Here is a 23,143-nt window from a genome sequence, read left to right on the forward strand (position 1 = left end):
AGATGTGTGCAATACTGACGGTGATGAGCACGCTCAGTTGGCCCTGGCCAGCATCTTTTGCGTCAATATTGAACTCAACAGGGAAGCTTGCAAGGACGCCGTTGGTCAGCCCGGGGCCACTGGCTCGCACTTTACTGGCATCATGGGTTGGCAGAACTCGAAACTTAAAAGGACTAAAGAAACCACAGAGTTATTATAGATAGGAATCCTCAAGGAATGTTTGTTTCTCTACCTCCACTGTAACTCTTTCCTTACTATACTAGGATCTCAGTACTGCTGCATACCTGCGGGGGACATCCTCCTCTGCATACTTGACAGCCACAGAGTGCATTCCCTCGACAGACGGAGTGTAGGACACTGTGTGAGTCCCATCCCTGTTGTCTGCCACCTCCACAGGTTCTGCAACACCTTTAGGATTGGTGACTGCCACGGCCAGTGGAGCTACACCTGCCTTCCGGCAATCCACTGTGAAGGATTGTGGGATGTTGGCCCTGACGCCTGACCCCACACCGGGACCGGACACCTTGACCTTACTGGAGTCAACCACGTCCTTCACTGGGACCTTAAATGGGCTTCCTGGAAAAAGCAATGATGGAAAAACAAATGTATAAAAATGGACAGATCTACGTAAAAATGCTACAAATACAGATATTCATAAACACATGAAAATGCTGCAGCAGCTTTTTAGACCAAACATGCACAGACACCTCTTCCACTGTCAGTGAACGACCATGTCTTAAGGTGTATTAGGATGGGAATAGTCTTACTAAGGGACCTCTTATTGCCCAAAATGACTGTATTTTGTAGTCTTATCTTTAATGTACCTGTGGACATAGTAAAAAATACTTTAGAAAGTTTTTCTATTAGATCTGAGAAATATGGTCTCTGCAAACCAACGCTGTCTGACGTCTTGAACAACAGAACCACATCTAACAGATGTCGAACAAAAGGTGTCAAATGAGGAAACACGTTGAGCTTTTCCTGAAACAAAGTCAATTAAACTGAGCTGTGGCTTTTTAACTTGAGCCAGTAATTTAAACCGCATCTTTAAAAAATTATACTCAAACACTCAATACATGTTTTTTATCAGCCACATCAAAACATCTTTTATCATCAGCAGCTGTTTAGTGAGTTGGATAGGAGAAAAAACCCAAAGAGGAGTTAATAAAGTGACACTAAAGGCCTTAAGGAAATAAACAGAGATGTGAGACACTTTATTCTTTGGCCATCACTCGTACTAATTAACATTTTAAAGGCTCTTAGAATCGGTGTCTTTAACTTCACGCTGTGCTGCAGCTCATTCCAGCAGTAACATGTACAGTCAGAGTCTGACCTGGGATGTGTTCTCCTCCATAGGTGATGTTGACATCATAGAGGCCTGGTGTGAAGGGAATGTACTCCACGCTGCAGCTGCCATCTTTGTTGTCTTTGCAGGAGATTTTGGACTCTGAAGGACCCTCAACAGTGATGCCAAGACCACCGATACCTGCTCCTCTGGAAAAGGAAAAACACACCAAAAATCAATTTACCCTGAAATCAGACTTTTCTCAGTACAACAACGAGAACAGCTTCAGAGCTGTTTCTCCATCCTTCTGCTTCTCGAAGACTAATAACTTGTTTATTACTATTTTATTCCACTCCGTGCACACCTTAAATAATACTCTGTGTCTCAGCTCTACCTGGTGATGATGTTGAAGTTGTTGGGCTGCTCGGTTAGGCCTCGTGTGAGCCCGGGACCGGTAGCCACCACTCTGCTAGGGTCACATCCCTCCGAAACAGAAACTCTGAATGGGCTCTTTGGCACTGGAGTGTCGTCATACAGAACCTGGACACTGTGGACGCCTGAAACATCATGACACACAGCAGCCGATGAAATGTATGTGACAACATGATGATCATGATTTTACTCCTGACTTGTTGTGTTACCATTTTCAAAAGGAGTATACTCAAGGCCGTAGGTCCCGTCTGCATTGTCTGTAACTAGACAGTCTGTCAGTGCTCCGGACGGGTTCCTGACCTCCGCTTTTACATGGTCTCCTCCTCGCCGGGTTAGAGGACGGGCGTCCACGGTGAACGCTGTGGTGGCTTCTCTGAAAACAGCTGAAAGGGACAGGACAGTGGAAGGAATTGAAGTGGACACTCCATAGATCAGGATTTGTCCTATTCAGTCTGTTAAAACAACCGTATAACAGCCTCTGTGGCTCTGAAAGTAAAAACAGCTGCACACTGTCTCAGATGAACCATACTACACCTTGTCCCTCCACCCCAGGTCCAAACACTTTGACTTTGGAGGTGTCGACAGCAGGGTCCACCATCACTTTGGCAGGGAAACCGGGGACAGCCTTCCCTCCATACTTTAGCAGCAGTGTGTACATGCCAGCGGTCAAGGGGAGGTATGTCACCGTGTATGTCCCGTCTTTGTTGTCGACAACCTCTGTCTTTGCTTTCACACCTAAAATGAAAAGGTATAGTTCTTACTTTTCACTTTAGAACTTTGGGGACAATTTGTAGGAAGTATATTTTGGCACACAGCTTGTTAATTAGCAATATGAATTAGAGAGCATTAGAGGTGTGGGCTGGCAGTGTTTGTTGTCTTTAGAAAACAAAAAAAGCATCTGTAGCAAGTCTCAAGTCTGGTTATACATTACCTGAGTCAAGTGCAGCATCTAGGCTGAGCTGACCCGGTCCGGCTTGGGAACAGTCCACATTCACAACGCTGGTCTCCCCGACCTGCACAGACACAACAAGCTGGATCAGACTTTAAACTTATAAACTCAGTTAACCCTGCAGTGACTGCAAAAGAAAAAAGGCTTCAGCTCGCCTCTTCATCTCCCTTACCTTGCCTCTCTTTAGGCCTGAGCCCGAGGCCACCACCTTTGAGGGGTCAAAGGGCATCTGGATGTCAGCTCTGAACGGTGAGCCGGGGATGTGGACGTTCTCAAACAGGATGTTAACCAGGTAATCTCCAGGTTCAGTGGGCAGGTAGGAGACAGAGCAGGTCCCATCGCCATTATCTGAACATTCGATCTTGGCTTCTGTTGGACCTTCTACAGTCAGGCCCAAACCTCCAGTGCCAGCACCCTTTGTGTCAATGGTGAATTCAGCTGGGTTCCCCACCAAACCTCCCTTCAGTCCAGGACCGAACGCCTTCACCTGAAATGAGGAGGTAATATTTTTGTTGATTTTCTAATAATTTTTATCAACTGATTAGATACCAAATATACAACTTCTGACTTTGTTAAAGGAAAAACAGACAGAGCAGGATCAGATGCAGAGTTACCTTGCTGGGGTCTGGAGGCAGGTGGGCCTCCACAGGGAAGGGGCTCCCAGGGATGGGGTGTCCGTCATAGGACACATTAACAGCGTAGACCCCCTCCTCTGTGGGGGTGTAACGGGCCAGACTGACATTTGCTTTACCAGGCTGAGGCTCCACTTTACACGGTATTGCCCTCTGACTGGGACTCAGCTAATTACACAGAATTTGAATTTACTAACAAATACATGGAGGTCATTTTGTGAAAACAGTAATTCAATGATGAATTAAAAAAAAAATAGAGCTATTTCTAACACTCACCACTGCTACCTCAAGGCGACCCTGACCTCCTGCATCCTTGGTGTCCACCACAAACTGCTGCTCCTGATCAACCTCCACTCCTAAAAGACATTCATTACTTTAACAATGTAGAAATTGTCAACACAAATATTTGCCAAATAGTTTTGTCCTGGAAATATGTTTCTAGATAAAAAAAGAAGGAATTCTTACTTCCATCCAGGTTGTCCACATTGACCTTGTTGAGGTCCAGTGGGGCAGCAACACCTACAGTAAATGGGCTCTTGGCGATAGGATCTCCTCCATACTTCACCACGATAGTCATCTCCCCCTGCAAACAAATGCAGCATATTGATTGCTTAAAGAATTACTGGTAAGCACAAGTTTGAGGAGTTACACTTATATGTAACAAATGTGTAAATTTGTTGCACATGTGTCACACACGTGACGTACCTGATGTACAGGTGTGTACTTGACTGTCTGCGAGTAGTCATAGTTATCAATGATGTCAAATTCTTTGACATCTGAGGAGAAGGAAACATCCACCGGTGCTTTGCCAGCTCCTTTAGTCAACACCGTGAAGTGAGTCGGCTTACTACTCTCTACACCTGGACAAGGGAAGAGATTGAGAGTCCTCCTGATGTAAATAATTACATTGGGTCAAAGGGTAATGGAAATAAGTGTGTGTGTGCGTCTCACCAGTGCGAGCAATTCCCGGACCCTCTACTTTAACCTTTGACGCGTCGTGGGAAGGATCAACTTTTACACTGAAAGGGCTCTGTGGCACTTCCTGTGTAGAAAAAGCCCTTGTTATTTTTTTAACCACACTAAAACCTCCACAGATCAGTCTGGACATGAACCCCTGCAAAGTGTAAATGTGTGTACCTTGTCAGTGAATAGGACTTTAACAGTGAGTCTTCCAGCAGCAGGAGGGATGTATTTGACTGTGAACGTGTCGTTGGCATTGGGGATGATGTCAAAGTCCACGTCAGCCTCTTTGTCTCCAATCATGTTGGCGTCACACTTGATGCCCACACTGACATCACCTGAGCAAACACACACAAAGCTGAGCTGAACAAAGTGACATTAATGAACCTAGTAAAAATAGACACTTGCTGCCACAAGGGGGTGTAATTTGCTGTGCATTCATGTGTCACAAACACACACACTCGAAAGGCTCCAATATAAACAATGGTATGGAACAACCTGCAACAGAACTGAGCCATCAATCACAACAGAGGAATTCAGAGTATGAGAAGGATGAAACTGTCTCAGGCAGCAGACGTAGGTCATGAGGGCAGCGAAACTCTCAACAACTCTCTCACAGAAACGTCCTCCCTCTCTTTCTCTTTCTATATGGAACAGCAAGTCTTAGATGTGGTTATTTATTAGAGACTCTGGCCTGTAGAACACAACCTAATTATATATTTCCAGAACAAAAATGGCTTATCATAGCATTAATTCAGCAGAAACATGTCTTGGTTTTTAGAGTGTGTGTGTGTGTGTGTGTATGAGGGGTGATGGTGGGCTAACATGTACTTGGGTAGGTGATGACGCTTGATATTGTGTGTGCACTGCTCTGCTCAGGAAGGTCAGAGTGGTGAATTTCCTGTGAGGATGTTTCAGCCTTGAGATCATCACCAGAACATACCATGGGGGAGGTGTGTGTGTGTGTGTGTGTGTGTATGTGAGACTTTAAAATATGCGACACTGGATACTTAATATCTGTGGGGATTTTCCTGTTATTCTGTGTGTGTGTGTGGATGTTACCATCTCCAGCTCCTGAACAGTCCACGGTGAAGTGTGTGGGCTCATTGGCCTTCAGCCCGCTTCTCTCCACTCCAGGGCCGAACACCTTCACCATGTTGGGGTGGCTTCCTTTACCCACGTTCACCTGCAGGCACCAACAGGAAATGACATCACTTATTTTTATTCATATGGTGATCAGCTTTGTCATTCTTATCAGTGCAAAGATCAAAACACACATATGGAGATCTACATCCTGAAATACAAGAACACATTTCCACACATTCTGATTTTTGCAGTCAGCTGCTATTAACAATGCATGTCAATTGCATTGCATTATTTCTGTTTTTTTTAGCAAGTCTTAAGTATGCATAAATAAAGTAAAATATAACTTAACACTGAAATGTAATAAAATCACCGTCTATCTGAAAAGAAAGAATAAGCACTAAACAACAATATACATTTAAGTAAGTCAGCCAATGAACCAAACAACACAGAAAAGACGAAATGTCAGAATTTATTTTAAAAACCAACCTCACGTCCACTTCAGGTGATTAAAATTAGAATATATTTCAGATTTTTTTTAATTTAGTACAGCTTCTGGTAAGTTAGTACAGAATTACTGGTTAGACAAAAAACAAGTAAAAATGTGAAAAAAATTGTCACAGACATTAATCAACTAAATTATGATTTTGAAAAACATGTTCAGCAGTACATTTAAAGTGATCATATTTAAACAATGTGCAACATTTTAGCAGCAGCCTTCTCAGCTATGATCATTTTTCTTTATCAGCCGTCTTCCACACTTGTTTCTGAAGTTTAAATGTTTGTTCCATTAACTCATGCTGATCCTCACCACATCAAAACACATCAAAACGCAGTGCTGTTGCTACCTGAAGAGCAACTTTGAATCGGATTAAATCACTGTGACAATTAATGATACGTATTTGTAATATATCCATGAAGATTCTCAGTCATCCCGGTTTTATTGAAGAACTTGTTTGTAATTTCAATTGAATCAATACTGGTGTGACAGTTGTGTAAACAGTCAGATCTGTGTCTCTTCCACTCTTTTCCCCCCGTCCTTACCACTTTTAATGATAATGTGTCAGTACAGCAGTGCTGATAACTGGGTGTGACTGTTTGCTTTCAATCCATCTGCTGCATCGACACTGACGTCACAGAGCGCCGCAGTCAGTCAGTCAATTCACGACAAGTTCATACAGTAATCGCTTTTTAAGGACAGGGAACACATATGGTGGATGGGTGTCGACATACTTTTGTCCATATAGTAAACTCAGCATGAGCTCATCACGTAAAATCCCTGCATTGTGCACGGTGACACTGCACCAACTTGTCTCGACTTTATTGGACTTTGCATCTGTGCTATCTTATAACGCAAAGAGAGGAATGTCTTTGCTAACTCCTGTTGCTTTTTGCCAACGTTATAAATTCCTGAATGACACACAAACGCGCACCTCCAGACATATCTGAGACCCACTTATTTGCCCTTTAGGTGAAACTATAAAACACCAAACACGTCAAAATGGAAGGCAGCTGATAAACTTATTTGAATAACAAACAGCAGCGACTACAAAGCAAACAAATGTTTCATACTGTGATTAAAAGGTGGTCACAGGCTGGTTAGTGAACAAAAAAAACCTTTTCACTCCAAACACATCACACTAATAGAACTTAGTTTAGTAGAGAGAAAACACAATGATTATGATATGGAACTTAATGACATCAAGTTCCACATCATCATAAGTAAACTCAAAGGTCAAAGACCTCCTGACTAAAAATGATTTTACAGAGTTCCTGCACAAATTTGAAATGTGAAGTTTGATAACAATGACGTGCACAATGCACATTGTGTGCATTAGAGCACTGAATTGCACCGGACATAAATCACACAAAGTAAATTTCTTTAGTTTCTCAAACACATACAATTAACAGTGCATTTAAAAAGAAATCCTCTACACAATTGTACGGAAGTATGGTCAGAGAGCTTTGCTGAGAAGTCCAAAAAGGGGAACTTATTGTAAAAAAAAATGTGCAGGCACCCTGATTTTCTAGTTTTTACATAATGAAACACATACGGTGTGAAGTGAAAAGGTTTTCATTAAACAGGAACAAAATGTAGTTCACACATACAGTAAAAAAAAATCAAGTGTCGTTAGGATGACAGCAGAGCTTCACTGATCTGAACCTCTCGTGCTTCTGTAATGACAGGCCTAAGGACAACATAAAGCAGTGTTTCTCAAACTGTGGCCACACCCAAATGTTCCTAGAAGCCACTTTTAACCAGCTTCAGGTTCAGTAAATATGTTGTTGCCAATTCATGTTAACATCTACTCAAATTACAACGCTGACAAAGTTTAAACACAAAGTGTAACAGGCATCAGAAAGGTTCAGGTGAGTGAAGCTTTAGCGCAGCAGTGTTATCAGTACACAGAAAGTGCATGGAAGGCTGTACTGTTAGTACACATGGTGGCACATAAATGATATTAAGAGAGACACACAGAGGGTTGTTACAGTGCATTGTGTTATTAAGATGGTAAAAAGTAACAAATAAGTACATATAAAGAACAAATATAAAAGTTGTGTTTGCTCATGCTGGACATTAGTGACAGGCAGGCAGTCAGTCAGTCATATATTTGAATGGAGAACCCTTCATAATACAAAAAATCTAATGTATCCATAATAGTTCTCCTAAACACATTATTCAGACATCTGATTAGCAAACAAAGTTGATAGTGGCAGAGCCTTTGGTAAACAAACTGTCTGTGTTCAGCTGGCTTTATGATGTGGTTTGTATCACTTGGTGTTTCTGTTTCATTCATACATAAAGTGTAAAACTGACTTTTAGTTTCAGTTATGTTGGAAGCATTTGTTTAACAAATGTCTGTGTATATTTGTGTGGGTTTGTCAGATACAGTCACAGACAGGTTTGATCTTGGTCTGGAAGTACACCAGCTAACCTCAGTGTGACAAGGCTTCAATAAGCTGCACCAATGGCTGGTTATCAAAAAAATGAAATAAGACAGCAGCTCTGCACTAATGTGAACAGAAAAAGACTGATCTGTTAAGCTACTAAGGTGTAACTAAAGACATCATAGAGCACCGTGTCAATGTCTGGTGTTTGGCTTATTTATTTAATCACTTTTTGAAATCATAATCACTTTTTTTCATTAAATTATTTAAAATGTTGATCTTTTTTGATTGTGAGATTTCCATTAGTGTTAGATTTCGTAATTACCCGACTTCTGTGTACTGAACTAAAAGCTGTACCTCTCCTCGGTGTATGTAGTGATGATTATCAGAGGCTTCTTAGTTTTGCTGCTTCCAGCTTTATGACCGGATTCCACCTTCTTCAAACTTTCCTCTCGGACAACCGGCTCTAATTTTTCAACCTCAACCCTTTCTGCCTTCACTAAACAATCTGATTGGACCAGATCCTTAGATTTGATCAGGGCAGTAACAGGATGCTGTGATTGGCTGCTTACCCTGAAGGGGCTGTTGGGGATGCTGACTCCTCCCCAGGAGACGGCCACGGTGTGTTTAATGGAGGAGGTTGGCACGTAAGAGCAGGAGTGCAGCCCGTCACCTTTACTCCTCACCTTCACCTCCACAGGAAGTCCTTCTGCGTCCTGACAAGTTACAAACAGGAAGCCAGTTAGAAAGGGGCTACATGAAAAAAAACAGAAGCCCACAGAGATGTTTGTGGTTTTATTATCTTTATACGTGTGATCTGATCAACTTTTAAAGCAGTTTAAAAGAGTTAAATCTTAAAAAAATCCACTAAAATTCACAATTGAAGAGAGAAAAAGAAGAAAGAAGAAGAAACCCCAGCTGCAGAACGAGGTTACAAATACTACCCCAACACATTCAGATAATTTAACTGTCTTGGCTTAAGATGGTGTGCAGGGGTTTTTACACTGGAAGAGCCCATAACCTCATTTTCAAAACACTTCTCTCAAGCACTTACAGTTGCTTGGTTTCCTAACTAGCTAGCATTCTTCCATTTCTGCTGTTATCAATTATAACTAATCTTTAGTGAGAAATTATACCCCTCAAATGCAAAGCAAACCGGTCTCAGTCAGTGTTGACATTATAAGTCTCGCCTCTTTTTGGAGCTGTGAATGTTAAATTTAATTTAGACTGGTTTAAATGCAGACCCAAAAACTGCATCTGACCTGAGCTGTGATCTTCAGAGGTCCTTTCCCAGCATTCTCAGCATTGACAGTAAACTCAGCAGGCTGGTTGACCAGGCAGCCACTCTTCTCCAGACCAGGCCCATAAGCCTGAACCTACAGACAAAATCATTTTCTTTAGTCTTATGTTTACACATTTAGTACATCAAATGCCTGGGACACCGGTTAGGTAGGACAGTCGGGAAATCTTTTTGTCTCATTGACCTTTTCTGGGTGGTTGGCATTGTTGTCGGGGAGAATATAGGCCATGAATGGGCTGTGTTCAATGTCCTCTTCATCACAGGTGACATGGATGGCGTATTCACCAGCTTCTGTTGGCCAGTAACGGACATCACATGATCCATCATTCTGGTCCTCACACTCAATTTTAGCTTGGGAAGGTCCCTCAATAGCAAAACCTGAAGGAACAACAGGTCAGATAAGAGAAGTTGAAAACTCGGTTTACACTGACAGAAGCACTGATCTATGTATAAGTGTTTTTGCTCAGACTGACCCAGCACTCCCACGTCTGTGCCGATAGACTCCACTACAAAATTGGCAGGTTTGCCCACAATGCCTCCCTCCAAACCAGGACCCCAGGCTCTGATTTGCTGAGGTCCCGCCTGCGGACCGACTCCCACATCAAATGGACTGAAACAGAGAAAAAATGTTTAAAAACAAACACACACACAATCTGTTGCTCTGTGGTTGCTGTATCACAATGATAAAGTGTGTGCGTCTGTGTGTGTGTTTAGAGAGAGGGTAGGTACTTGCACACAGTGGTCTGAAACCATCCATGATGCTGTCAACAGACACACAAATCAAAAAGCTCAGTGCCCCACGGGACTGAAATCCAATATTCAGCAGTACTGGCTGCAGGTTTTGTGTATATTATGTATGTGTAACTGTGTGTGTGTGTGTTGTTGCCTTTAGATGGAAACTTCCTTCACACCAAATAAAAGTGTCTGTTGGGATTTACCGTCTACATTACAGACACACAGGGCCCTTATTTTTTTTCTTTTCACCATCATGTTTGACTGTATTTGCTTTTCCCCTCCTCGAACTCCACCTCCACCTCCACCAACAGTACTTATTTTATACAAATGTGATCAAAGTTCTGACTGGCAGCACCACTGTTTAGTGTGACCTGTTACACACCGTCGTCAGCCACTTCAGTGTTCTTTAAGTTTGCATTGCCTTCATTGCTTTCATAACAGTCATTTTCCAATCACTGCTGCCCATAAACTGGTTTTGATTAAATACATTTTCAGGCACCTCACACTGGATTCTGAGATTAACCCCGGAATTCTACCAGACGCGAAGCTGCAGCATAACTGCAGCGCAGCGTCAAGTGCTGTGAAAGGCTTACATTATAGTCAATGAGAGTATTTACACCGGCCGCATTGCAGTGCGTTTTAGAAGCGTCCCAGAAGCGTTTCTGCGTGCTGCTCCACGAGTGATACGCGGCAGTTCTATTTTGGAGATGTGTCGCGCCCAACAAACGTCTATTTGAACCAACTACATCAAGCAGACAGGAAGTCAGTCACCAGAATAAAAGAGTTTCCGGTGGATTTTCAAAATAAAACGCTGTCAGACCGAACTCTCGCTGATTTAACATCGCTACCGGCAGAGAAACACAGCCAGAGACATGTACGAAGAGAGATTCCGTTTGAAAAGTAGAGAAACGGCATTTAATATGATAGAACATGCTTTTATACGGACGACATCAGAAAGGAAAAGGCAGGGAGAAAAGCAGCAGCTATGCTCAGATTGGAAGGTGAAGAGCTGCCCTGTGTGTTGAGGGAGTAAACTGAGTTTTCAGTAACTGCTCTGTAACCCTGCCTGACACATAGAGAGGACATTAACCATCAGATAAACAGGCAGGTTATGACGTGACTTTGTGAATCTCACGAGAGTGTGGAGGCAGCGCTACACAGTGCTACGCTTCTGAAACGTTCCTCCTGGTGTAAATTGATGTTGTGAGACAGACGGGCGTATTACGTCCGTAAAACGCTGCGATTTCGCGTGCGGTATAAATCCGGGGTTAATGTTCTCATTTGCTGAGCAACAGTGTCTGTCATGAGTGAATCCATGCTGCCATCTGTGCAGATACAAGGTTGTTGGATTTCTTTTAAAGAATTCTTTTAAAGAATGCCCAGCAGGAGAACATAGTGCATTTCCTCTGTGATACATCAGTGTGCGCTAACAGCCAGTACTGCATGAAATAAAACAGAAACCTGCCTTCAAAACCCCCATAGAGTTCTTCATTGTATGATGTCTGTTTATGCTCTGTTCTGAATTATGACTGGATCAGTGTAAGCTGACACTGTTCATGTTTTTTTTCTTCCATTTAATTATCTATTTATTTACTTCTGCAGATCAGAATCTGCCTCCTCCATCTGCCCATCTGTCTAGCTGCTCAAACATGTGTGGAACTCCCTGCACTAATACTAATAACACACACACACACACACTCACTATCTGCTCTCCAGAGAGGTATCAACAAGAACACACAGTCCAGTCTTAAAATCCTAATTCCCCTGCGGATTTGACCATTCAGATCAGATGAGGTAATATGCTGAGGTAATGCCATGAAACACACACAGAGTTCACACAAAGCTCACCTCTTCGGGATATGCTGACCCCCCCAGGTGATGGAAATGGTGTATTTGCCAGGACTGCTAGGGTAGTACTCATAGGAGAACACGCCGTTCTGACTGGAAATCTGCTTCACTGGCTCCTCAATGCCCTCTGCACACACGCACACAGACACACAAACAGTTAAGTTGTCATGTTCTTTTGTCTTAACTTGTCTTAAGTTGAAGTGAGTATCTACAGATGGATGCCGAACACTCAATGAATACATCAGGACGTGTATAAAATGTCTTATTTCATCTAAGAGGACACTTGATTACAACATCTTAGCTTGTCGTCATCTGGCTGTTACTTAAACTACTTAAACTATCAGCCTGTTTTTCCTTTATCTTCCCTGTAAAGACTTAACATTTCTGAGCTGTACTCACTGGGTCCTTTGATGAGCACCTTCAGGTCTCCACTGCCTGCGTTCCTGGTGTCTACCTTGAAATCACCGACCTGTTTTACCCTCATTCCCGAAGGCTGGAGGCCACGACCCGTCGCCCTGCAGGCTCCCGGCATGCAGGCTGCATAGAGAAAACATCAGTTGTGTCTTATTTGAACGTTTGCTTATGTGTCTGTGATTAACAGAAAAAAAACTAACCAGGCCCCACGTCCACACTGAAGGGGCTTTTAGGGATCCCCACTCCTCCAAAGGTGACAGTGACTGTGTGCGGTCCGGCCTGAGTGGGTTTGTAGGTGCAGCGGTACATGTTGTCACCTTTATCCTCCATCATTACCTCCACGCTGTTCTGTCGGCCCTGAGGGTCTCTGATCATGGCTGTCACGTCTCCTGTACCGGCTCCTGCAGAGAACACAAACAAAAAAACATCATCTTTAGTGAGTCCTTCTGACAAAACTCCAGTTTCTGAAGCTTAAGTTATGCTTCTGCGTTGGCTCTACGAACTAGAAAACCACTCTTGTCACTGTTGCAGCAATGTGCAGTTTTATTTCTTTGGAGCTGCACATCAGTATAAATTTGACACAGATGGGTAAATCAGTTTTGGTTTTCGTGTGTCTATGTTTTTCCCACCTGCAGTGTAGATGTCAAAGTAGGTGGGTTTGTTGGCGACGTTGCCCACAGGCTCAATTCCTGGTCCTTTCACTGTGACTTTGGAGGCGTCGCCCAGCGCCTTGTCTACATTCACCTCAAATGGACTTTTGGGAATCTGTTGGCCTGCAAACATCACAGTCACCTGAAAAACAAAAACACAACATTGTAATTGTTCCTGGAAAAAAATCTTCTTAGGGACTCCCTAATTAAATAAATATTCTAAAATGTATTCTAACAGACATACTGAACAAAAAAATCTGTTACTTTGATTGTTGCCACAGTTTCACAGAATGTTTACCTTGTGAGGTCCCATGACCTGAGGAACGTATGTGACGCTGTACGTCTTCTTGCCCTCATTAGGCTCCGCATTCAGCTGTGCGACACAAACAGGTGTTACACACATTAACGTGAACACAAGACTCATAGGGAATCGGTCATTAAATGGATCTCTAATGGTGCTGTACCTCCTCTCTTGTCCCATCAGGATGGTCCAGGTAGATGGTAACCTGCCCCTGACCTGCGCTGAACGTATCCACAGTGAACACAGCAGGGCGTAGCACCCTGTTCCCTGTAGGCTCAATACCTAAAGAAGAAAGAATCGGTAAACACAGAGTTACTATCAGCTGCACATTTGATCCAGATGACATGAAAATTCGGTGCACACATAAATCCGAGCTATGGCTGGATTTATAGTGGGCTGGGGTTAAAAGGAGTTCTGTAGAAGATAGATAAAGATTTAAAATTCACTTCAGATTTTAAATCTGGCCCATTCATGGTCAGATGATAGTGATGTCACCACACAGTGTTTGGGCATGGATTTAGTGATCTAGCCTGATGATATTTCCCCTCAAAAACATGGTTTAAATTGTATCATTTAACTAGTGCTGGCGAAAACGTCCCTCACATTTCAGCACTGAATTTAAAGCAACTATTAAGTTCATAGTTTATCTCTTACCCAATGGTTTCTTTTCCATACATTTTAGCTCTTACCTTGGTAGGATTTTTCAGTCTTATGAGGCTCTCCCGATGCGTGATTATTTCATATTATAATACATGCACATTTTGTTTTACTTCTTATGTTGAGAAAAACATTTGTGTCATGAAATGATTGCATCCATCTCTCTCTAAAACACAGATTGCCTCTAAAATGATATGAATGAACATAAAATATTTATACACAGCTTGCATATTTAAAAGAAGTAAACACAATTCAATAACTGTGTTTTGATGGTCACTGGGTAACCAGAAGGTCTGCACCCTTCCCTCACAGGAAGTTTGACACGGTCTAATGACAACAGAGCTACCAGCTGCAGTATGTAGTGTGTGTGTGTGTGTGTTCCTCTTTCTTTATTTCCAGGTATTTCCTCCTCAGGGTTACTGTGCTAATGTGTGTGTGTGCGTTCCAGATTCTAGCCCATTGTTCAATCAAACAGCTGCTCACTTCCTCACATTGTTAGACCATTTTGTTTCCAGTGCTTTCAGTGACCAACACCATGAACAACAACAACAACATCTTCTTATTGAATCAACAACCAAACAACCTTTTAAAGCGCCCTTTCTAAAGACCATGTGTGTGTGTGTTTACCAGGTCCATAGGCTCGAGCTTTCTTGGGGTTGAGTTTGGGTTTGAGTGGTGCTCCAGGCTTCAATTTAGCCTTCGGGAACTGAGACAGGTAAGTCATCACTGACTGTTCGTCCGCGCTTGGGTCGATGATCTCCTCTGGTGCAATCACCTGCGCACACACACACAGACATGCAAGCAGGTCAGGGCTGTCATAACACACATCGACCTGAACATCCCTAAATATCAGATTTGGATGCGGGTGTGAGAGCAGTGTTCCCAGAATGGATGGTTTGATAAGAAACAGGACGATATCTGTGTTTTATCAGCTGTCTGAGATTCCTGTCTATTCACATCTGTGGCTGTAAATCATGACAGATAATCTGTCACAAGCAAAAATATGCCTGTTGTACAGCAAGACAACCAACATTTTTATCTATTTCTGTGAAGTTTAAACAAGTAATTGAAACAAGAAATAGAGTTATCTAAACTGCTCCCACAGAGCTGGAAGCAATACAATGTCACAAAACTACTGCAGAGGAAACTTCAACAGATTATTGTAAGTTTAACCCATACAGAAGAATTATATGTGTGGGAGTCTAATGTGGTGACATGGAGGAAGATGAATACTTAGGGAGGACATGTGTGTTAGTGAATGAACTGTTGGTGGAGTTCAATCCAGGACACTGAACTCTGCGTCACACTGGTGTCATTTACAGTCACAGAGCTGCACATCAATAGGGACTCCTCTCTCTATCAAACATGTACTGGATTAATTTCCTGGGTGTGACAGTGAATAATGTCAGCCATGTTTTTTTTCTGGAGGAGATGTTTCTGGGTGTCAGCTGACTGACGGGAAGCAGAGTATAATGTAATGTAGCTGTGACACACATTCATGAAATCAGCTGGTAGTCAGGGTGTTTTCATACAAAAGAAAAAGCAGCTTCAGTTATTGTTTTGTTGAAATAAACGCTATCCATTTTAACGTAAATTCCTCCTGGGAATCACTATGTTACATAACTCATTAAAGAACATTTCCGTTTCAGATGGTAAATCTGAGGGTTGCATTGTCTCAGCTTCAGCTAAAGTGAGAAGGGGAAAAAGCAGCTTCCTGAGCAGAGAACAATCAGGAAACTAAACAGAGTCTGTGGGAGATGCAGCAGCTGAACTTTGACCTCTGCAGGAAAATCACAGCAGAGAAAATAGAGGTGTGATGTCTGATTACCGACACAGTGATGTAAGGTTAGATGACTTGGATGTTTGTATTTACGGGAGCCATATAAACACTATAAACACGCTTTTCATGAACATGCTGGTCTCCTCTTTAAGTCATTATGTAGGAGATTTAAAATCAATAAATTTGTGTGGCTTTTCTCTGGTGCAGCCATGTGCTACATCTGTGTCGAGCAGCTCTATGAGGACATGGTGAAATCACTAATGGAGGGTGGTCCTCCTTACAGCATAATAGAAACTGCAGAGACAGCCTGGAACATGATCTCACCATCAACATACAGGAGACCACTAAAAACATCCCTCACAATTGAATAACGCAATAGTACACGTTGCGGAGTTGGGTTTCTCCCAGGAATGCGTCTATGCAGTGAACGATCTCCAAACAACCAAGCTCACTGTGGGAAGAGGCCCATTTTGAGGTGGATCCTAAAATATTTCTGCATCAGTCTGGGTTCATCGCTGTTTACAGGGAACAATCTAAACAGTGGAAGCAGACAGCAATCTTCATTAAGGTGACAGCTTCTGTTTTCTGTGCTGCTGGTGGACATCTTGGAAAAGAGTCACACTACCACAGGGGCCAATTACACTGATCTTCAAGACTGCTACAGACCAAGTTAAAACAATCTATGTGCATTAGGCAAAAAAAAAAATATGAATCGCATCTCTGCTTTTGAAAATTCAAGTGGTATTAATCCCAGTGATGTTTATAAAACTAAGGTAAAAGTTCAGAGTAGTCTGAAATAAAATGAAAGGGAGTCTAACCTGTGGGATGCCCAGCCAGTCGTCAGCCAGCTGCATGGCTTCAGTAGCATTGTCCACTGGTCTGACCGAATCCCAGGTCTCCCAGTCTGGACATAGACCTGCAAGCAAGAAAAGATTAACATAAACCAGCCTGAACTCCTAATGCAGGCAAAAAGATGGACTTCTATTAGAGCTGAGGTTACAATAAGGGCTTTTTAGTGACAGGCTGTAAACATGTTTGTTTTTGTTATAAAGTTTGCTAGTGTAACACAGAGGTCTGTGGGCTCCAGTAATCATCATCGCATCCCAGAGGCTCAGGGAGGAACTGCAGTTTTTGACACTCCAGAGGCTGTAATACATAAATAAATGTTGGCATACCTGGAGCACAGCTGTCCACCAGCGCTCCCAATGCCTTCCCATCCCTCCAGTCCTGGCTGAAGTTGGTGATTGGCAGATCAGGGACTTTGTGTTGGATCCAGCCTAGCAGACGCTGTTTAGGTGTCTTTGACTCTGCCTGCACACACAAAAAAACAAATCACTGTAGTTATTGTTATTGTCCGTGTTTCTGTTTTTTTAGAGAGAGCTTGTGGGCATCACCTCTTCGTCCTCGCCCTCCCAGACTGGCATTGAGATGGAGTAGTGCAGGATCAGTGTCCAGACCAGACCCAGGATCAGCTTCAGGTTCCCATCGACAATGGCTTTAGAGTCTTAACGAGAGAAAACGGAGACATGAACCTCAGATTAGAGCTAGAGTTTATTGTCTATTAACACTTTATCTTTCTACTGCTTTAACTGAAAATACGAAAATACGATAACCCTAGTGTCCCGACAAGGCGATACTTATTGCCAGGTCAGGGTTCTATATTGCTTTACATATGTATGAAACTAAATTGAAATTCTCAAGAATTACTGCAAATCTGAAGTTTCGTTGAGAGCCACATAACATAAGTTCACCACGGCTCCACAGGATGAGGCGAGATGAGACAGACAAAACAGTCTGAGGCCGAGATATTATGGTGTTCAGCAGTCAGTAAAATTCAACCACTGACATCCATACTTGAACCACATGCAGCTTTATTCTGCTGCCACTTCTGACCAACTCATTTATTTTAGACATGGATGAAAAACCTCTGAGTTCAATCAGCGATCTGAATACAAAGCACTACACTTTTAGTAAGCAGAACTGAATACTGCTGGGTAATGTTTCTCATTAATCAGTCCTCACTGTACCAGTTGGTGCTTCACACCAAACACACACACACACAGCATATATTAGCTAATCTTTGGCTGCGGCACACAGAGTTCCGAGTGAAGCAGACAAAACAATAACTTTAATCCCGCTGTCTCCATTTCTTTCTCCCATAATAACAGCTTACTGTTAAAGGGACACTCACACACATTGTTCTGAATTTTAGGTTTGCAAAGGAAATGGGTCGCATGTAGTAGGAAACCTCTTGTCTGAAAACTTATATTTGACATCATAAAGGTTTGCATGTGTATAGTTTGCGCACATTTTCACATGCAAAGTGACGTTTGAAGCACTTAAAATATAATTTAATGACAAATTTCAAATTCTGGGATTTTTTTTGAGACATTATATGGGTTACTACATGGATCTTCATTCCTCTGTGGAAATGGTCTGAATATATATATATATATTTTTTTCACCTAATCTCAGGCGCTCACCTGCCATTAGAAGCACTCATTAATTACAAGTACAATAGTACATCAGCACGTGGACGGCCTGGATATTGAACCGTCAACCTTTCTATTAGCTAACAGCCTGTAGTTGTTACATACGATATGTGGGCAGTCCTGCTCTTCTAGTGACTCTGCACATAGTCTGAAAGTGTATAACTTGGATAGTTAATTTCTGTTGTCAATAACTTTTTTATGTCTGTGAGGTGAAATTACAACATGATTGATCTTGAATCAGATCCGGACGCCTTTCGTCACCAGAGACAGTAAATCAGTCGCTTTGCTTGTTAAATTCATGACACCTTTGATGTTTCCCTGAAGCTTAATGAGTAACTATTTCTATTGCATCACAGCTTCTTCTGACATGAGTGGAAACCACCAGTTTCAGCAGTCTCCTCCTTGTGAGTAAAGTCCAACACAGCCCTCCCACCAACAGCGAATATGTTTGATTAGCACACTGCGTTGACGTGAACACAAGTTTGACTCAGTGTTTGGTGACTTCAGCAGATCTGAGCCGAGTCACCGCAGCGTGGGAATCCACTGATCCACTCCTGAGGTTTCAGCTCCACCATCAGCATAGCAGCAAACATGTTTCAGCAGCTCAGGTTTAGGTGGAGGCTACAACCACACCCACAGTGACACAACACTGTAACACACACACAGTGTAATGTAATGTGTGTGTGTGCTTATTCACAGGAAGAACTTGCGATATCCAGTTTTCTAATCTCCTTAATCTTTCCTCTCTATATGTTTTCTTACCACTTTACTCTCTCCGACTACCTTTCTATTCTTCACATATCTTTTCTGTTTGCTTTGTTCTCCTCTCTGAGGTTATATTGCCACACCTGTGTGTAGCTACCAGCCGCCCTCCACAGCAAACATCCTGTCAGCGCCCTTTGACCCCACACACATCCACCCAAAGCTGAGCTCACTGGCTGACTGATTAGTCACAGTAAATGGGACACTTTCTTCATGGAAGGACTAACAAACCATTAAAATAAAGGCATGAATAGTGCTGTAGAGCCCTGGGCTCTAAACCTTTGTGATGGTGACCCAGTATGTTTGGCAACTGTGAGGGTTACCAGACTGTCCCTTTTGCAAAAAAACAAGAAATGGATGTAAACAAACCTGCAGTTGAACAGCATAACATTGCCTACACATTATTTTACATGTTTATTAAAAACCAGCCACTCTTCCTCTTAATGTTTGTGATGCCACCGATTTGTTCTGCAACTCAACAGAGGGCCCTCTACACAGGGGCTGGATGTTGGAGGTGGAATGTTTAGCTTGTTTGTGAGGGTCCGTCTATTTAAAACACACTTTTATGTGTTTTGAGGCTGTTGCCATGGCAGCGTACTTTTTACATGAAATTGTCAAGAGCACGAAAGAGTATTTGTGGCATGTGCAATGTGTCGGGAGGGTGTCATACGGAGGGTTTAAACAGCTCTGATAATCTTCTGCATTATTTCCGGCCTGATCTCTGCCTCCCTGCTGAGTCACTCCATCCACTCCATGTGACCCATTCTCTGATCCGACATTACACAGTGGTCTGCTGTGAAAGTATGTCTCTACAGTGCCGTCATTTCGACACCTTCATTGTATCGTAAGCCTCCGTGCTTGTAATCTAAAAATACAGCATCTATAAGACTATAGTATGAACTACAGAGCTGCCGTATGTTGTTTACTGGGCAACAGAACTCTGGACCAGCAGAACCATGCAGCTTACACTGAGCGAAGAGGGAACGGTGTGTATGACAATTGACAGTGGAACAAATATGCTCAAAGCCTTGAAAGTCAAACGCCTCCAAAGTTTTCACCATAGCCTGTGAAGCCAGAGCTCAATGTCTCAAAGGAGAGGCTGTGGACAGACAGACAGACTTTCTTGGCAAGCAATTTTTTACACTTTAATTAAATCTGTGACGGAACCCTGTTCATTCAGACAGAAATAAGTGATTAAAATCCCAAAATGTCCATAAAACCTTAGATATTTGGCTGTGTCATTCAGCCATGCCCTGTTATTTTTTAAACAAAGACAGAAATTCCAAAATCCTCTTCAGTGAGCTAAGCTGGCATGATGTTCTGATTTTGGTCCAAAGAACACAGCCATAAATACTTACTCTAACTTGGCAACAGTGCCAATACACACACCTGGGAAGGTAAAACTAAATTCTTCCCTTCATATCTTCCATGGCTTGGAGGCACTGACTCACTGCTTGTGGTAGTAGTCACGATATTGTTAAACCCCTCCAAGCTCAACTGGCTCTTGGAGCAGTGCTTGGATACTGGATAAAAACCACTAGAAGAAAGTAAAGAAAATAGAATTGTTGCTCCGTTTCATCTATTCCTCTCAGCTCTGCGTACTTACTGCAGAGATTAACAAAGAACAGACATCACTCATCCATTGTGTGTCCTTCTCTTCACTCTTTCTTCAAACAGCAAACTATTCAACAAGCAGCTTTTCATTTTTCAACACCAACGCTGACAGGTCATCTAACTTTGTGTTTGTTTTTTTTATTTTTATTAAGTTCTCGTCTGCACCAGAAAGCATTTATGTCATTATGATGACACAATTGAATGGTGAATGGACCTGCAGAGATAGAGAAGCCAATATCAAACATTCAGCACCTCTTTCATTCAGGGATTTATCTGTCCACAGACCCATTCACTAAACGTCCTTGTTTAACTCAGGCCGGATCTGCGTCAGGTAGAAAGTCACTGAGCCTCTCAGCGAGACTCTGTGCCTGCCGATACCTGCTAATCTGTTGACCTGTTGCCATGGATACACATCAACACAGAGGCGAATCAGGACTCTAAAAGAAGAATAGGACGTGGGAGGGTTTAACATTAGCATTAGGAGAAACAAAGGAAGAGTCAATGTACAAAAAGAAAGTGAGAGAGAGATAAGGAGTGTATGTGTGTGTGTGTGCATTAAGGTAAATGGGGTTGGAACAAAATGCCTTTCTTATCAGTGTGGCACACCCTCTCTGGGGCAGGAAATTACATAATGAGCTATAGCACAGACTCCCAGAATACCTGCCCCATGATCCAAAGCAAAACCTACTGACCAACCGTCAGTGTTTGCAACCATCTTGCCCTCAGAGGTACAACTTAAAACAGCTGTTCTGTGCATGATGTCTCACAGATACACATGTCCAGCTTCCTACCCAATAATTTACAGCTGGACTGTTCAGAACAGTCAATGCCTGAGGCAGTTTATCACACTGATGTCAGCCAGCCACACCCACCAAAAACACCATATTAACATCATACATTTATCTGTACAATAACTCATCTCTGTAATAAAATAGATGAATCATTTGCATCAAACAAAAGAGACACTCCATGATGCCTCATATTATTGGTCATTGCTGGTATGGGAACTATACTGTACAGCCTGTACAGGCTTTCAACCGCTGCTTGTTTGTACCAAGATCTTCAAAGAAACCATACAAATTCACATGTTATATATTCATGTGACAGATTATGATAGTACAGTAGTTTTAAAATCAGCTTCAACCCCAATAAGTTATAATGTAGAACAAAAGGTGCCAAACTGTTGTAAAGAAAGTGAATTTAGAGTAAAAATGCCTCTTTTAAACATACAGGAGGTACCTGCAAAAAAACAGGTAAACAGGATGTGGAGCTACCGTGTGTGTGTGAAGTTTGACCCATGGTACACACACAGATTCCTCAGGGGTGAGATCACAAAAACGCATCGACCAATCCCCCCAAAATCATCCACCCCCTTCCACCCTACTGAAAACCCATGGATAGTGACAGAGGAACAAAAGACTTAACATAGGGACAGGCAAAGGCACACACAGGTAGCCTGCAATTATTAGCACATCTCTCACTCAACACGCACACACACACACTGCCAGGTTAATGACATCATATCTCTGTGCTGACAGATGGATCACATGTTAACAAGGATAATCATCATCATCGGGGTTTGGTGACTGAGGGCAGACAGAAATGTCTCCTTACTGCACTTTGACAAGTTGGCTTCTGGAAAATACTTGGAAAAGGTTATGTTGCTATTACATTTAACTAAATCATATTTTATTGTTTTGGAACTGTGCAAATTTTTTGAGCACACAAAGATTTTCCAAAGCTAACAGCCAATGAACCCAATGCCAAAGTGTCAGTTTATCAAGTGGTTCCAAAGGTGAGCCAATCCCCATATACCATATACCAAGGTAGATTTTGTTTTACAGTAACTTCACTTGTTTCTAAATGATTGGATTAAGGATAGAAGTGCTTTGAGAGACAAGTCAACACAAATCACAGCTTTCTGCTTCATTCACACGCCGCCTCTTTGCCCATATTTTGATTAAATGAGCATTACATGGATAACTTTAACATACCTTCTATCAGATTATGTTGTAGTCTATACTCCGTCTACATCAAATTCAGATTTGTCAGAAAACGTTATTTGTCCCTGAGGGGAAATTAAAGACATTGCAATGGGAGTGTCACCATAGACACTAGCTTCAAAACTCTAAGAGGCCAAATAAGCACTGTATAACTGTATGTTTTAGGTGTACCGTCCAAAACGTTAGCCGTAGACTAATAATTTGGCTTCTTGGCATTGACCTTTAAGGCTCTAGTGAGGATTCCTTCACTTCAATCACAAGGGCTAACATTTGAACAGTCAAACTTCATGTCGGCACTCCCAAACCATAGCACCCACTGATGATATCACCATACGATGCAATGCTGTAATAACAGTG

The 23,143-nt window shown here is 42.3% G+C and overlaps 1 protein-coding gene across 2 annotated transcripts in view; it reads right to left on the bottom strand.

Moving 5' to 3' along the window:
• flnba (filamin B a) overlaps positions 1-23,143 on the bottom strand; it is a 41,941-nt gene that overhangs the window by 9,369 nt on the left and 9,429 nt on the right. For both annotated transcript variants that reach the window (XM_028406475.1, XM_028406474.1), the window contains exons 2-30: positions 17,310-17,419; positions 17,091-17,226; positions 16,734-16,831; positions 14,763-14,910; positions 13,642-13,760; positions 13,476-13,550; positions 13,157-13,319; positions 12,728-12,928; positions 12,513-12,650; positions 12,114-12,240; positions 10,004-10,140; positions 9,715-9,908; positions 9,493-9,606; positions 8,803-8,946; positions 5,321-5,444; positions 4,436-4,596; positions 4,250-4,340; positions 4,004-4,158; positions 3,764-3,881; positions 3,575-3,654; positions 3,281-3,466; positions 2,839-3,153; positions 2,649-2,730; positions 2,252-2,452; positions 1,927-2,100; positions 1,680-1,842; positions 1,334-1,494; positions 285-576; positions 20-173 (exon numbers count right to left, since the gene is read on the bottom strand). In XM_028406475.1, the coding sequence (XP_028262276.1) occupies positions 20-173; positions 285-576; positions 1,334-1,494; positions 1,680-1,842; positions 1,927-2,100; positions 2,252-2,452; positions 2,649-2,730; positions 2,839-3,153; positions 3,281-3,466; positions 3,575-3,654; positions 3,764-3,881; positions 4,004-4,158; positions 4,250-4,340; positions 4,436-4,596; positions 5,321-5,444; positions 8,803-8,946; positions 9,493-9,606; positions 9,715-9,908; positions 10,004-10,140; positions 12,114-12,240; positions 12,513-12,650; positions 12,728-12,928; positions 13,157-13,319; positions 13,476-13,550; positions 13,642-13,760; positions 14,763-14,910; positions 16,734-16,831; positions 17,091-17,226; positions 17,310-17,419 (4,361 nt within the window). The remainder of the gene's footprint in view (positions 1-19; positions 174-284; positions 577-1,333; positions 1,495-1,679; positions 1,843-1,926; positions 2,101-2,251; positions 2,453-2,648; positions 2,731-2,838; positions 3,154-3,280; positions 3,467-3,574; positions 3,655-3,763; positions 3,882-4,003; positions 4,159-4,249; positions 4,341-4,435; positions 4,597-5,320; positions 5,445-8,802; positions 8,947-9,492; positions 9,607-9,714; positions 9,909-10,003; positions 10,141-12,113; positions 12,241-12,512; positions 12,651-12,727; positions 12,929-13,156; positions 13,320-13,475; positions 13,551-13,641; positions 13,761-14,762; positions 14,911-16,733; positions 16,832-17,090; positions 17,227-17,309; positions 17,420-23,143) is intronic.

Source organism: Parambassis ranga, chromosome 5 (genome assembly GCF_900634625.1).
Source record: "Parambassis ranga chromosome 5, fParRan2.1, whole genome shotgun sequence".
NCBI classification, from domain to species: domain Eukaryota; kingdom Metazoa; phylum Chordata; class Actinopteri; family Ambassidae; genus Parambassis; species Parambassis ranga.